Consider the following 13,174-nt stretch of genomic DNA (forward strand, 5'->3'; position numbering starts at 1 on the left):
ACAGGTTTAAATTGGACACCTCGCCTTATTGTCCAAACTGCGCACGTATTCTTCCAATGTCCTAGGTTCATGGAAGAAAGGAGGAACATAAAGGAAACTCTAGGTGAAGTGCCATCATCGGAAAATTTTGTCCGGAGAATGGTAGCGATCAATTCCATGATCGCAGCAATGCGGGAGAAACTGCGAAAAACAGAAGAAGTGAGGAAATCGCGGTTACGAACCCCGCGGGAAGCCGGAAGGAGACCTAGCTAAAGTAAACTAACTCCGCCCCGTGATGTAATACCTAAAAGTGGTTCCACGGGGTAGGGGGGGATTCGAGGGTGGTTTTAGTGGGTAAAAATCCCACACTCTGGTGTGCCCAGGTCAGAGTCTTTTGAAGATTTCCACCTCCTTAAACAAAAAGATAATGCCTGGTTGCCAATCGTCAGGCATTGATTCGTCTCCACATCTAACTAATTTGGCTGTAATTCCATCGGCTCCTGGCGACTTATGATTTTTAAGCCGAAGAATGGCACGGACTGTTTCTCCTAAACTTGGTGGTGGCAGTATTTTTCCGTCGTCTTCAGTTGGCGGGACCTCCAACTCGCCGATGGTCTGGTTGTTCAGTAGCTCATCAAAGTACTCAACCCATCGCTCCAATATGCCCATTCTGTCGGAAATCAGATTTCCCTCTTTGTCTCGGTAGGATGAGCATCGAGGTGTATAAGGCTTCATCCTGCTGACTTGTTGGTAAAACTTGCGCGCCTGGTGCGGTTGCTCCCTGTACTTTTCTAGTTCACAGACTTGTTGGTTTTCCCAGGCTTCCTTTTTCCGTCTATCGCTTCTCCGCTCGACGGAGTTCGTGATAAGTCTCTGCGCGTGCCCGCGTTCTTTGAGAATGCAGCATCTCGGTATGCGGCATTCTTCCGTTCCGTTGCTAGCTTACATTCATCGTCAAACCAGCCGTAACGGCTCCTTTTGCGGCTGGGGCCAAGTATGATTGTGGCCATATCCATGATAACGTTCTTCAGGTGATTGTGAAGATCATTTGTTGATGCTTCATCTCCAGGTCCTCTGTTGACTGCAGTTATTGCGGCATCCATTTCCCTCTTATGGGTGTCGCGGAGGGTTGTGTTGTGGATGGCTTCAGTGTTCACTCTCACCTGATTGTCAGAGGGGATTCTAGGTGGTATTGCTATTCGAGCTCGGAGCACCATGCCAACGAGATAGTAATCCGAGTCTATATTGGCCCCCCTATATGTTCTGACATTCATCAAGGCTGAGAGGTGGCGGCGTTCGATCAACACGTGGTCAATTTGGTTAAAACTGGTCCCGTCTGGAAAGACCCACGTATGTTTGTGGACCGCTTTCCGCGCAAACCAGGTACTTCCAACACCTATTTCGTGTGACCCTTCTAATTGAATAATCCGCAGTCCGTTATCATTTATATTTTGGTGTAAGCTATGGGAGCCAGCGTATCGCCTGAATACGGGCTCCTTCCCTACTTGGCTGTTAAAATCCCCAAGTATGATTTTGATATCATATCTGGGAAAGGCTTCGAGCGTTCGCTCGACTGCCTCGTAGAAGGTATCCTTCTCCGACCCTGCAGAGTGCTCTGTAGGGGCGTGAACGTTGATGAGACTTATATTTCTAAACTTGCCTCGCAAGCGCAGAGTGCATAGCCGTTGGCTGATGTTTTCAAAGCCGATAACAGCAGGTTTCATTTTTTGGCTGACTAAGAAACCTACTCCGAGCACATGCTTTACTGGATGACCACTATAATATATGGTGTAGTGGCTCTTCTCCAGGAAACCGATCCCTGTCCATCACATCTCTTGCAACAATGTTACATTAGCCTTATATTGCGACAGGGTATCGGCTAGCTGCTCTGTACAGGGAGCGCACGTTCTATGAGAAAATGCGCAAATCGTTATTCCGTTGTCGTTGTGTAATCCGTCCAGTCCGAGGCTCCTTTTGGGGTTTCGTAACAAGTTGTTTTCCGTATAGAGTTGTCAGCCTTACCCAACCCCCAACCTGGAGGACCAGTTGGTACAATTTGTCCCGTTTTTAGGCGCGGGAGACTCGCTTTCATTCTTCTCCGTCTGCAGCTTTTCGTTAAGAAAGAGCTCCCAGCGGTCACCACGCGGAGGTGGAGATAGGGTTTGTTTGTTTGTTTTCCACGTGTTTTTAACTGTACAAACAAATTAAAATGAGAGTTGGTTTCCTTCAGTCTCCTTTTGTACCCCGCTTTGTGTTGGTTTGGAATTCACGTGAAATCTGAACTTTCTTATGCGATTTCTCAGCCATTTGCAGTTCTCGCTCCAAATGCAATATTTAATATACAACAAATTCGTAATAAAATGCCATAAATTTTTGGTGATAAGTGCATTCATGTGAACGGGCGTCACTGCAAATATTCCGTGCCCTCCACCCGCCGGCTCCCAAACGTGCAGACCGAACCGTTTGATTCAAGTGGGCATAAATCAAGAGAGTGCAAAGATGTTGTCGGACCCAGAAAGATTTTAGCCATTTCCCAATTTTACGTGATGCAAAAGTGGACCTAGTCAATGCTTTCCCACCAGCACAAGCAATACGTTGGCGATTGGCCAACTGCCAAATGTTGGGTGGTTTGTCGTTCTTACTTTTGTACACTTGCCATCAAGTGATAGTTTCGATTAGGATGGGGGAACTACGGCTTGTTAATTAGTGCATTTAAACACCTAACGCGATCAATTTCAACTTCTGGTTCCATTTATCCCAGTAGCAATCGCATCAGGCCGCGGTGAACATTGCTCGCGGCATGTACTTAATGGTCATGATGAATTGCCACTTTTAACGTAGGCCTTGAAGTAAGATCTTTACTTATTCTCTCTAAATTTGGAATACGCGAATACGTTGCTGCCCTGAGACTCTTTCTGTGCTAAACACATCATCAATTAGCGAGCGTTCGCCATGTGTACGATAGCGCCCGACAGACGAAACCAGTTTGTGTGCCGGCAAGCAGGTTTTAATTATTTCTAAATAATCCACGTGGTGACAAAGTCCATTTAGGGTCATTCTAATTACGCTACTTACCCAGGAATACATTCATTCTAGACACGCCAGTTTTGTCCTCGACCAATTCAAAAAATTTAGTCCATGGCTTGCTTCCATCGTGGAGCGCTGTATTGATCCCTTGTTTGTACTCTTCAATTCGCGCGCTGGCCATTTTTCGCTGGTATGTCTTCTACGTTCTAAACTGACTCGCGATCACCACTGTACTTTCGAATTTTCCTCTTACACGGATTTTAAAAATAATTCACAAATTGACTTGTGACTGTCATGCAGGCATGGAAAATATATTCGTGCATTCAAAGCGCATATTGTTGCGAATGGGACCGTATGGAAAAAAACAGAATCGATCAATGTTAGCAAGTAGTTCAAGTAATTTTCCTTTAATATTTAAAACAAGTGAAAAGGAGGAAATAATATTCGCCAAACCTGTGACAAATCAGTCCACTTCGTCTCCAACACAACGTCAACTACGAGGGTATTTTGGAAATGGAATATCGGCGGCGAACGACTGGACACATGGAACGGCGTCAACAAATATTGTCTTGTGAAGTTAGTCACATTTGACAGCATTTTGACGAAAATATGAAATTGATTCGACTGTTTAAATGCAAAGGGGAAATTATGACTTCAGTTGCACCCCGATTTGTCATTAAATTTTAATCCAAGTGGCTCAAAATAACACGCAACTAATAAAAATTTTCAAAATATAAATTTCGTTGTTTTGAATGGATTGGAAATGTTTAATCAGCTACTGGAAATTTCTTATTGTTCGAGTTGGAAATCCCCGACCGTGAATATCTTTTGAATACCGTACCTTGTTCGCTCTTATCTACGGGTTCGCCTAAGAAAATTATTTTCAGGAGGAGCAACTTCATTGGCAAAGGGGCACGGACGAGGTAGATGTTGGTCTTGGATGCATCTACTTATTAGGTCCTTATTTCCTAGGAGAGCAAACATGGGGTTACGATGAGAGTTCATCGTTGCATCACCTTGACACCAACACGGTCACCAATGCTGCCAGCTAACTAAATTCCCCTAACAGGTTTGCCAGTCGTGAACACCGACTGCGCGAGATAATATATGGAATCGGACGGCACGTGAGCTAACTCGAATACTAGCAGTTCGGCGAGATGTGGGCCGAGGTTCTTGGTTCTCACATATTATTTCCTTGTCAGGACACAGAGATTTTATCACGTGCGTTGACTCAATAGTCAACAAAACTAAACCCACCAGGGATGAACTAGTCTAATAGAGACATGAAATCTTGAGGTGAATTGATACCACCGAAGATTTCAATCTCAAAAGAGCTAAACTGACAAACCTAATGTGCGCGGGATTATCGTGGAAGCATCCGCTCTGAGCCAATTCTGACATCTACGTGACGAGTGGCCCCCGTCTTCCTTTCCTCTTCAAGGGGGGGGGGGGGGGGGGGGGGAGGGGGGGGGGGGCAATTGGCATGGTGGCCCTGCAGCGGGGCACCCCGACCTAAACGTTCACTCCTACCGCTACAAACATAATAAACGACGCCTTCTTAGAGACGGCTAGAGCCAAAACATATTATTCTCCCGGATAGAAATTAAAATCAACATACTAGTTCCCGTCTTCCCAGCAAACAATATTCAATGTTATCTACTTTTTTTTCATTCGAGTTATCTGCAGTTAAAAAAATATATGAACCTAAGTTTTTTAAACACTCCCTCGTCATGGTAGTACTACCATTCTTTTTGTATTTTAATCCAACATCTATTTAGAGCTAGGAACTAATAAATTTGACTGAAATCTAATTGCTATGATATCGAATCAATCATGTGCTTACAAAGCTATTACTCAAGCGATTTTTTCTTTCTTTTTTTTCATTCCCATTAATCGACGCACATATATAGTTCATACTTCTTCAACACATACCCTTTCTTATCCTTTGCTTATTTGACGATCAGTTTTGAGTGATATAACTATTTTGGTGACTTTGGAGGTCATTTTACATCGTGTTATTATTCTAATACGCCGCAAATGATCAACAACACACTGAAATCTTAGGTCGTCCCGAAGCTAGAAACAAAATCAAAACATTTTTAATAAACGTAGTAGTAAAAAAGGAATGCGTAGGACATGCCGAGAAAAGAATGGGAACGCGGCTTAGAGATGCAAAGAAGAATCACAAAGACATTAGTGGAAAAGAGGCTGGAAAACTTATTGATAAGATTAACCTCACTACATTTTTTGGGCTAGTTATTGGTCGACACGCAAATTCCATAGAAGGAATGATGCAAGAAATTTGGGTAACTTTCTTCCATAAATGTTCTACAGACGAAAATCCTCAGCATCAAAATTGTCTAGCAGGCGAAGACAGTTGGTGCAAATGGCGCAAAGCGGAAGGTAAAGGAGAACTGGATAGTTTCCACCACGAGAAGGCACCTTTGACTGAAGAAATTCAAACAGTCATCAAACCAATCTACGAAGATTTGTCACGAGATAATCTCTTGAACAGATGTTTAGGAGCAGAGACCCAGAATAACAATGAGTCGTTAAATGCATTGATCTGGACTTTCGCTCCTAAACACCTTCATTCTGGGGCCAAGGTCGTAGAAATAGCCATTTTTCTGGCTGTAATTATTTTCAATGAAGGATTCAATGTCAGGTTTATGCCGACCGCGGTAATGAATCGCGAATTTGGTGTTCCGAACGACGATCGGCTGACCTCGCTAAAACAGCCAGAATTGAAACCAGAAGGCAACAATCGGCCTTACAAGACTTTTTTGAAAAAAACGGAGGCTGCTCTCTATGGACTAGGTATAGCAGATTAATGGTGAGTTAAAATTTTACTGTTGATAATCACATTTAAATTTTCAAATGCGTTTTTCTCGAAACTGCATCTTGAAAATCGGCTGCCACCATAGCTCCAAATCTATCCAACCAAATTCTTTGAAATTTTCACGACTTCTTTAATACATATTTTTACGGTCCGAAAACTAGGATAATTGCAATCGGACGGGTCGTTTTTTTTTTATTCATAAAAAAAGCTGTAAAAAAACACCAAAATCCAAAAAATTAAAAAAAAAAATTGTTTATTGCTTTTCCTTACATTTAAAGTGATTAATGTATTTTTCTTCAAAGGTGGTTCTAGGTCACCTACTGTATGTTATATCAAAAAAGTAATATCATTTTAAAGTGTAATATCACACTAACATCACCAACTGCAAAGTAAACATCAACAATCGTTACCACATCCCTTGACATTGCAACATTACTCAACATCACCGCATTACAAAAGTAGTGGTGATTTTACGCTGTTGACGAAAGTGGCGATTACGACGGTAGTTTTACCTACAGTACATACAGAATAGAAAATATCCACACTAAATTTTACGAACTTGGGAATGAATTGAGAAAGCTTATCCATTTTCGGCTGATATCGGCGCATTTGCAGACTAGTAGTTAGTTTAGTCGCAAGGGGTATTTATTTTGGGAGTAGTTTGGCGATCGTCGAAAAATTGGTCGGTTTATTCGTGGCTCAGTTTTTGAAATTTCAAAGGTTAAATTTGAACAACGCACTTTGAAAATTTCTCTCAAAATAAATATGGTGCGTACCATCAACATGAGCAGCAAAGACGACGATGGTGATCAGGCTCGCCTTGTTATATAACTCGAAGCACAGAACATCACAGATATGCAAAAAATGAAACACACAAGCGAAGTCACCATTCTGGCGGCCTAACCTGGATCTATGAAAAAAAAAAGTCAAGCGACGACGGCTTTACGGTTTCTTACGGTCACGCTGCTCCCAGGGCAGAGGTGAGGCAGCGTCTGACGATTTGCCTCTGCCCTGGTAAGAAACCGTAAAGCCGTCGTCGCTTGACTTTTTTTTTTTAAAGTTTGGGTGCAAGCCCTAAGCGAGGGGTCCGTGGACCAGGAAAGAGGGAGTAAGTTGCTCCCCATTTGGTCCGGTCCTGCATTAACTGGATCTATGGTTTATCCAGGCAGAGTCACATCATATAAGCAACGATGCCACACGATATCGATTTCTACCTTGGACTGCGACACTACCTCGGACGTATAGGATACAATAGGTTTGCCCACGGAGACGGATAAACACGTAACTTTGAAGACGACTACCATCAGCCGCCTCACGAAGTGATCGGAAGCGCAGGTGTACAACCTGCTTACGAAGTCGAACTCGGAGACAAACACTCTTCTCAGCTTTTGCGTCACATGCGTACTTTGCCCGGCACGTGCGATAGTGATGATGTCTTTCGCATAAAGTGGCTTGATTTGCTGCCGCAGCTGGCCCTTCTATTATAATGATACTGGTTGGAGCAACAATCCAATTGGATCAGGGCTTTGAAGTGTGTTAGAGCATTTCATTCAAGACCGTAACGATACACTACAGAATTACAGTACCGTATAGGAGGCAATGTGGTTAGCATTGCGCTGCCCCCTTCTATTATGACCAACTCAAATCAGCAAGTGCACAGACAGCTCGTCGCCAGATCAGACTGTTATGCAGTTCTCGGCTTCGCGTGTGGCCATCGCGTAACTTACCAGCCTGACACGCGAACTATTACAAAGGCTGGTTAGCATCCCAATGCAGCGAAGCAGCTCATTCCCGCGCAACAGCAGCCACGAGCGCGTCCATTCTACAACGCCTGGCTCGGACTGTTGGTATCATACTAAATTCGGTGTGCTAGCTCAACGCTACAGGCAGCTTTCCTTCTTTCCAGCTCAAATTCCTGTTATCACTATCTTTTCAGGAAGCTGGATATTGTCCGCAGCCATTAAGACGACATCCTGATTTCTTCCAACGACCAGGAAAAATAACGGCGTCACATCGAGGTCCTGTTTTGCTTCTACATGCTGCCAAGCTCCAGGTCAGCTGGGATAAATATCAAATCAGCCAGGCTGGGGTTGTATCCGCTGACTAACGCATCAGCAAGAACGGCTTTTGTTCACCAGAGCCCAAAATCCAGGCAAACAGGGATATCCCGAAGCCCACAGACCCACTTCAACCATCGAATCATCGACACAAAAGATAGTTTTTCGAACCGACGGTTCGACCTGACTATCGGTGTGACCTTGGACCAACAGCGAGCAGATGGTACATGGGTTCCACTAGGCTTCATTTCAAGAAAACTGTCGGAGGGAGAGCAGCGATATTCCACTTATGACTTCTCGCCGTTTTCGCTGCCGCCAAGTACTTTGAACGGATCCTGAAGGGACCGCAGTTCATGATATATACCAATCATCACTAGTGCTTTGACGAGGCCTCACCACGTCAGGCCAGGCAATTCCACTTCAACAGTTAATTGGACAACCGCTTAGAGTACACGCCTGGCGACCTAAATGTTCTGACAGACGCTCTGTCTCGCGTGGGGATGGTCTCTATGCCCACTACACTCAGTTCCCGTCCTGCACCTCATCGCCAGCCCCTCACCGACTCGACCATGCGGTCTATTACACGGAGGTCAGCGGGATAATCAAGCCGTATTTACCAGGCCTTTGACATCAACTGGTAAATCTAAGCGGCCGGGTCACAGCTAAGGTTCTTTTGGCTCGGTCTCCGCAAGGATGTTTTGCGTTGGGACAAGCAATGTGTCCATGCCAGCTCTCAAAAATACACAGTCACAGCGGAGCTGAGTTCGGTTATTTCAAAACTCCTGACGCTCGTTTTGATCACATTCACGTTGATCCCATGAGGCTTCCTCTTTGCGAAGACTAGAGTTCACGCAACTGTATTGAATTTTGAATTCAGGTGAAAATCTTTGTGATATAGTCTGGGGCGTTTAGAGTCGAATTTTTAATTATCTTTTAAAAAGCAGGACATGAAAATTCTAATAGGGCTTTCAATATCACACTGGTCCTTAAACTATCACATGGAAAAAAATTGGGATTATGACCTATTCTAGGGGTGGCCAATTTAATGAAGAGAAAGAGACAGCAGTGTATTTCATGGTACCGATGATGGAGCGTAAACCTGGGAGCCAACACCAAAAGCTCTACTACCAAATCCAATCTCCACCTCCACGTGGTGACGGCTGAGATTTTTTTCTCAATGAAAACTGCGAGCCTCCACATACACCATGTGTTATAGTGACCATCCAGTAAACCATGTGATCCGCGTTGTTTTCCTAGTTAGCCAAAAAATGAAACCTGCTGTTATCGGCTTTGAAAATATAAGTGAAAGGTTATGCACTCTGCGGTTGCGAGGCAAATTTAGAAATATAAGTCTCAGTAACGTTTACGCCGCTACCGAGGATACCGCAAAGTCGGAGAACGATACTTTCTACGAGGCAGTTGAGAGGACCTTCAAAGCCTGCCCCAAGAATGATTTTGGCGCGGCATTCGAAATTTATTTCGAATGTTGCGAATACCAGCGGACAGATAACGTCACCGGCGCTCTCCACTCAGTTCAGACCTCGCTACAGGAGTGAAGAGCGGAGTAGGTGACGGAAGATGTCATATGTTTTGAGGGAGAAAAAAGTGAATACCGAAAGGGACAAGATGTCATTAAATTAATTAAAATAACGAGCACCAGTTGTGTTGTTGGAAAAAGTGAAAGGATTCTTATATTCTATGAAATTCATCCTTTGTTGAAGTTGTCAGTTCCATTGCTTTTAATGAAATAAATGAAGTGTTGTAACCAGTGAACATCGTTGTTCTTAACTTCTAAATGATCACAAAATCATACTTGGACCCGTACTCAGGCGATACGTCGGCTCCCTTAGCTTACATCAAAATACAAATGATAACGGACTGCGGATTATTCAATTAGCAGTGTCACACGAAATGGCTGTTGGAAGTACCTGATTTGCGCAGAAAGCGGTTCATAAACAAACGTGGGCCTCTCCAGACGGGAGCACTTTCAACCAAATTGACCATGTACTGATCGAACGCAGCCACCTCTTAGCCTTGATGAATATCAGAACATATAGAGGAGCCAATATAGACTCGGATTGCTATCTCGTTGGCATGGTGCTCCGAACACCACCCAGAATTACCTCTGACAATCGGGTGAGAGTTAACACTGAAGCCATCCACAACACAGCAGGATCACTCTCAAGACCATTCGACATCAACAACAGTCTACGACAAGGGGATGCCTTATCATGCGTCCACTTTAACCTGGCCCTGGAGAAAGTGATTCACGATCCAAATGTCAACACAAGAGGAACCATCCACTTCAAGTCCACTACTGGCCTACGCTGACGATATCGGCATTATGGGAAGAACAGCCGGTGATATACAGTCTACTTTCAACGAGATCTCGAGCTGCACACTAATGAAGGCAAAACGAAGTATATGGTGGCAACGTCAGCGCCAAAAATCGAAAATTTGAAAATTTCTCCTATCTAGGGTCGAAAATCACAACCGATAACAACTATGACGATGAAATTCGCGCACGGTTGTTAGCTGCCAAAAAAACCTATTTCAACTTACAAAAACTGTTTCGCTCGAAACGTCTCACCATAGGGTCAAAGCTCTTACTGTACAAGACTATGATGTTGCCAATTCTTATGTTTCCTCGGAGACTTGGTTTCTTAGCAAGAAAAGCTGCGAAATCTTGGCCGCGTTAGAGAGAAGAATCCTCTGAAGAATTTTTGGCCCCCCTACATGAGGATGGACGATTGCGTAGCCTACATAACAGGTCGCAGTGGGCGGATCACCTAATCCGTTTGGGTGAGGATAAATCCTGTCGGGAGAGTTCATAAGGCGAGACAAACCCTGGCTCAGATGGAGCGATGGCGTAGGTCAGGACGCCAGACAGCTTTTAGGGATGCTGAATTGGTAGACCTTGCGCAGGCCTAGACCGTATACCGGTTGTTGCGCCGTCGATGGTGATGATGAATAAAGAGCCCAAGTACTGAGGGCAGTGCTCTCTCCAGTCTCTCAATCCAACCTAACCTAATTATCAAGAGTATCCAACCCACTACCGAAGAGGACAAACGGTAGTAAGTTTCCGTAAAATCTACCTTCCTGTGACTCTCTGCAAAAAAAAACCCCAACTAATCTTTAAAAAAATCGTTCCAATCTTCCAAGGCTTCTTTTTAATAAATATCGCTGTCAAATCAGCAAATTTGATCTTAATAGTACGATACAGAGGAAAGCGACTTCGTCACGCGGATCGTATTACGGAAAAACTTTCAACAGCCGCAGGCAATCATCGTACCTTTTCGAAATTTTCTCCTGCAACCTTTCACACTGAGCAATCACATTCGTCCTTTGGTTGAACAGGTGACGGCCATGCTCATTCTCAATTGGGCTAACATACTCACGAGCCTTTTCAAACTCTCCCACATTATGGAGATCAAACTCCGTAGGCATTGCTTTAGGCGGTTTTATAATCAACGGTTGGATTTTCACTAATCGAAAATCTCCCTTATTGAACCGCCAATAACGGTATGGCATGTAGAAGCGTTTGGGCATGTAAGTTGTCAATACTTCTCTCTTGATTCGTCTGACGATTTGTTCAGGCCTTTTATGGGTATAATAGAATTGCTGACACTTGTAACTGGTGATCTTGCATTGATTCGGTTCACCAGGTATTTTATTAAATGGACCAATGTGATCGTAACGCCTCTTTGGAGGACGCCTTCGGTCCGGATCTATTATGTCATAATGCCGTATTCGATAGCGAACGTTTTGATATTTGCGATGCTTCGAGGTATTGACCAGAGGCACGACGCTTTTTAAACGTCCTAGGAATCTATTGTTTCCAGGATGCAACCTTCGAAAATAAGAAAGCTTACAGCCACTATGGCATGGTCTTTTATCGTAAAATCGAATTCCATAACATCGGTCTACCTCTCGATTTGAATGGCCTTCGGGAATATAACCCTCGTAAGACCGTCTACCCTTTTCATCCCTGTTGAGTCGTTGATACAGATGATCATCGGACGTATGTCGCCGATCTTCAGGGATGCGGTTTTGTTCGTCGGGTACAGGTCTTCCATTGTTAGGCGCGGGTCTTCGTTCCTCAGGTACAGGTCTTCGAGTCTCGGGCATACGCCTTTCGAGCATACGTTTTCGATTCTCGAACATACGTTCTCGATCGTCAGGCCTACGCTCTCGATCGTCCTGCATACAACTGCGGTACTCCGGTCGAAATCTTCGTCTCTGGGGCGCACGCCTTCGACCTTCAGGTATAAGTTTTCGATCTTCAGGCATAAGTCGTCGATCCTGAGGTATACGTCCTCGATTCTGAGGTATACGTCCTCGATCCTGAGGTATATGTTCTCGATCTTCAGGCATAAGTCGTCGATCCTCAGATGTACGTCTCCGATCTTTAGGCACAAATGTTCTATCCTCAGGTACACGTCTTCGACCCTCAGGTACACTTCTCCGATTCTCAGGTGTATGGCTCCGATCTCTAGTCACACGCCTTCGATGATCAGGTATACAATCCCGCTGATCAGGTATATGGTCCCGATCCTCAGGTATGAGTCTTCGATCCTCAGGTCTGGACGTTCGACCTCTAGATGAAGACCCCCGGTGCTTATAAAATTCTCGGTCTTCGTAAGATCGTCCTCTATCCCAATTTTTATACATTCGTTCTCTATTTCGATCTTCGTAAGATCGTCTATCATCTCCATCCTCACGGAATCTTCCCCTGTCCCGATATCTGTATAATCTTCTGCTTCCACGATCTTCGTTTAACCACTCACGCCTGCGTCTACCATGCCTGTTTTCATATCGCCATCTCCTATGATGGTTTCTGCGATCTCTGTGTTGTTTCTTACGACCCCCACGACAGTAGTAGCCATCCTCACTGGGACTATGAGTAGTCGATGAACTTGGATTAGAATGAGGCGGTCTGGTGACAGGTTGCAAGTGGCTTGAAGGCTCCCCGCTTTTTGCGTCACTTTTATCGTGTAAACCGTTTCCTGGTTCTTTCTCTAGGAGACTTCTTTGTCTCTCCATGGAAACCTTGACGTCCTCTGAAGTTTTACTTGTGCTAAAGTTTCGACGATCTCTTGCTTCAACCTGCAATGAGACGATATTGAACATTTACTCTAAGAAGTATCCACAATCCTTGAGGAAATATATTTCATTGCGGTGTTAGCAGAGAGAGAGAGAGAATTCCCAAGGCCATCTGACGAGCGAGTAGGAAACAAAAAATAAATAAAAATAAAATAAAACAAAGTTTCCA

The 13,174-nt window shown here is 44.2% G+C and overlaps 1 protein-coding gene across 2 annotated transcripts in view; it reads right to left on the reverse strand.

Annotated features, from left to right (window-relative positions):
• LOC119660627 (receptor expression-enhancing protein 5) overlaps positions 1–3,617 on the reverse strand; it is a 28,911-nt gene extending 25,294 nt beyond the window's left edge. The window contains exons 1-2 of one of the 2 annotated variants that reach the window (XM_038069333.1): positions 3,460–3,616; positions 3,055–3,295 (exon numbers count right to left, since the gene is read on the reverse strand). In XM_038069333.1, coding sequence (XP_037925261.1) covers positions 3,055–3,187 — 133 coding nt within the window. In that variant the 5' untranslated portion in view covers positions 3,188–3,295; positions 3,460–3,616. Of the gene's footprint in view, positions 1–3,054; positions 3,296–3,459 lie in introns of both variants that reach the window. The other variant, XM_038069336.1, reaches the window with a different exon arrangement.
• Between the last annotated feature and the right edge of the window lie 9,557 nt (positions 3,618–13,174).

The sequence above is a fragment of the Hermetia illucens genome, chromosome 1 (genome assembly GCF_905115235.1).
Source record: "Hermetia illucens chromosome 1, iHerIll2.2.curated.20191125, whole genome shotgun sequence".
In the NCBI taxonomy this organism is placed as follows: domain Eukaryota; kingdom Metazoa; phylum Arthropoda; class Insecta; order Diptera; family Stratiomyidae; genus Hermetia; species Hermetia illucens.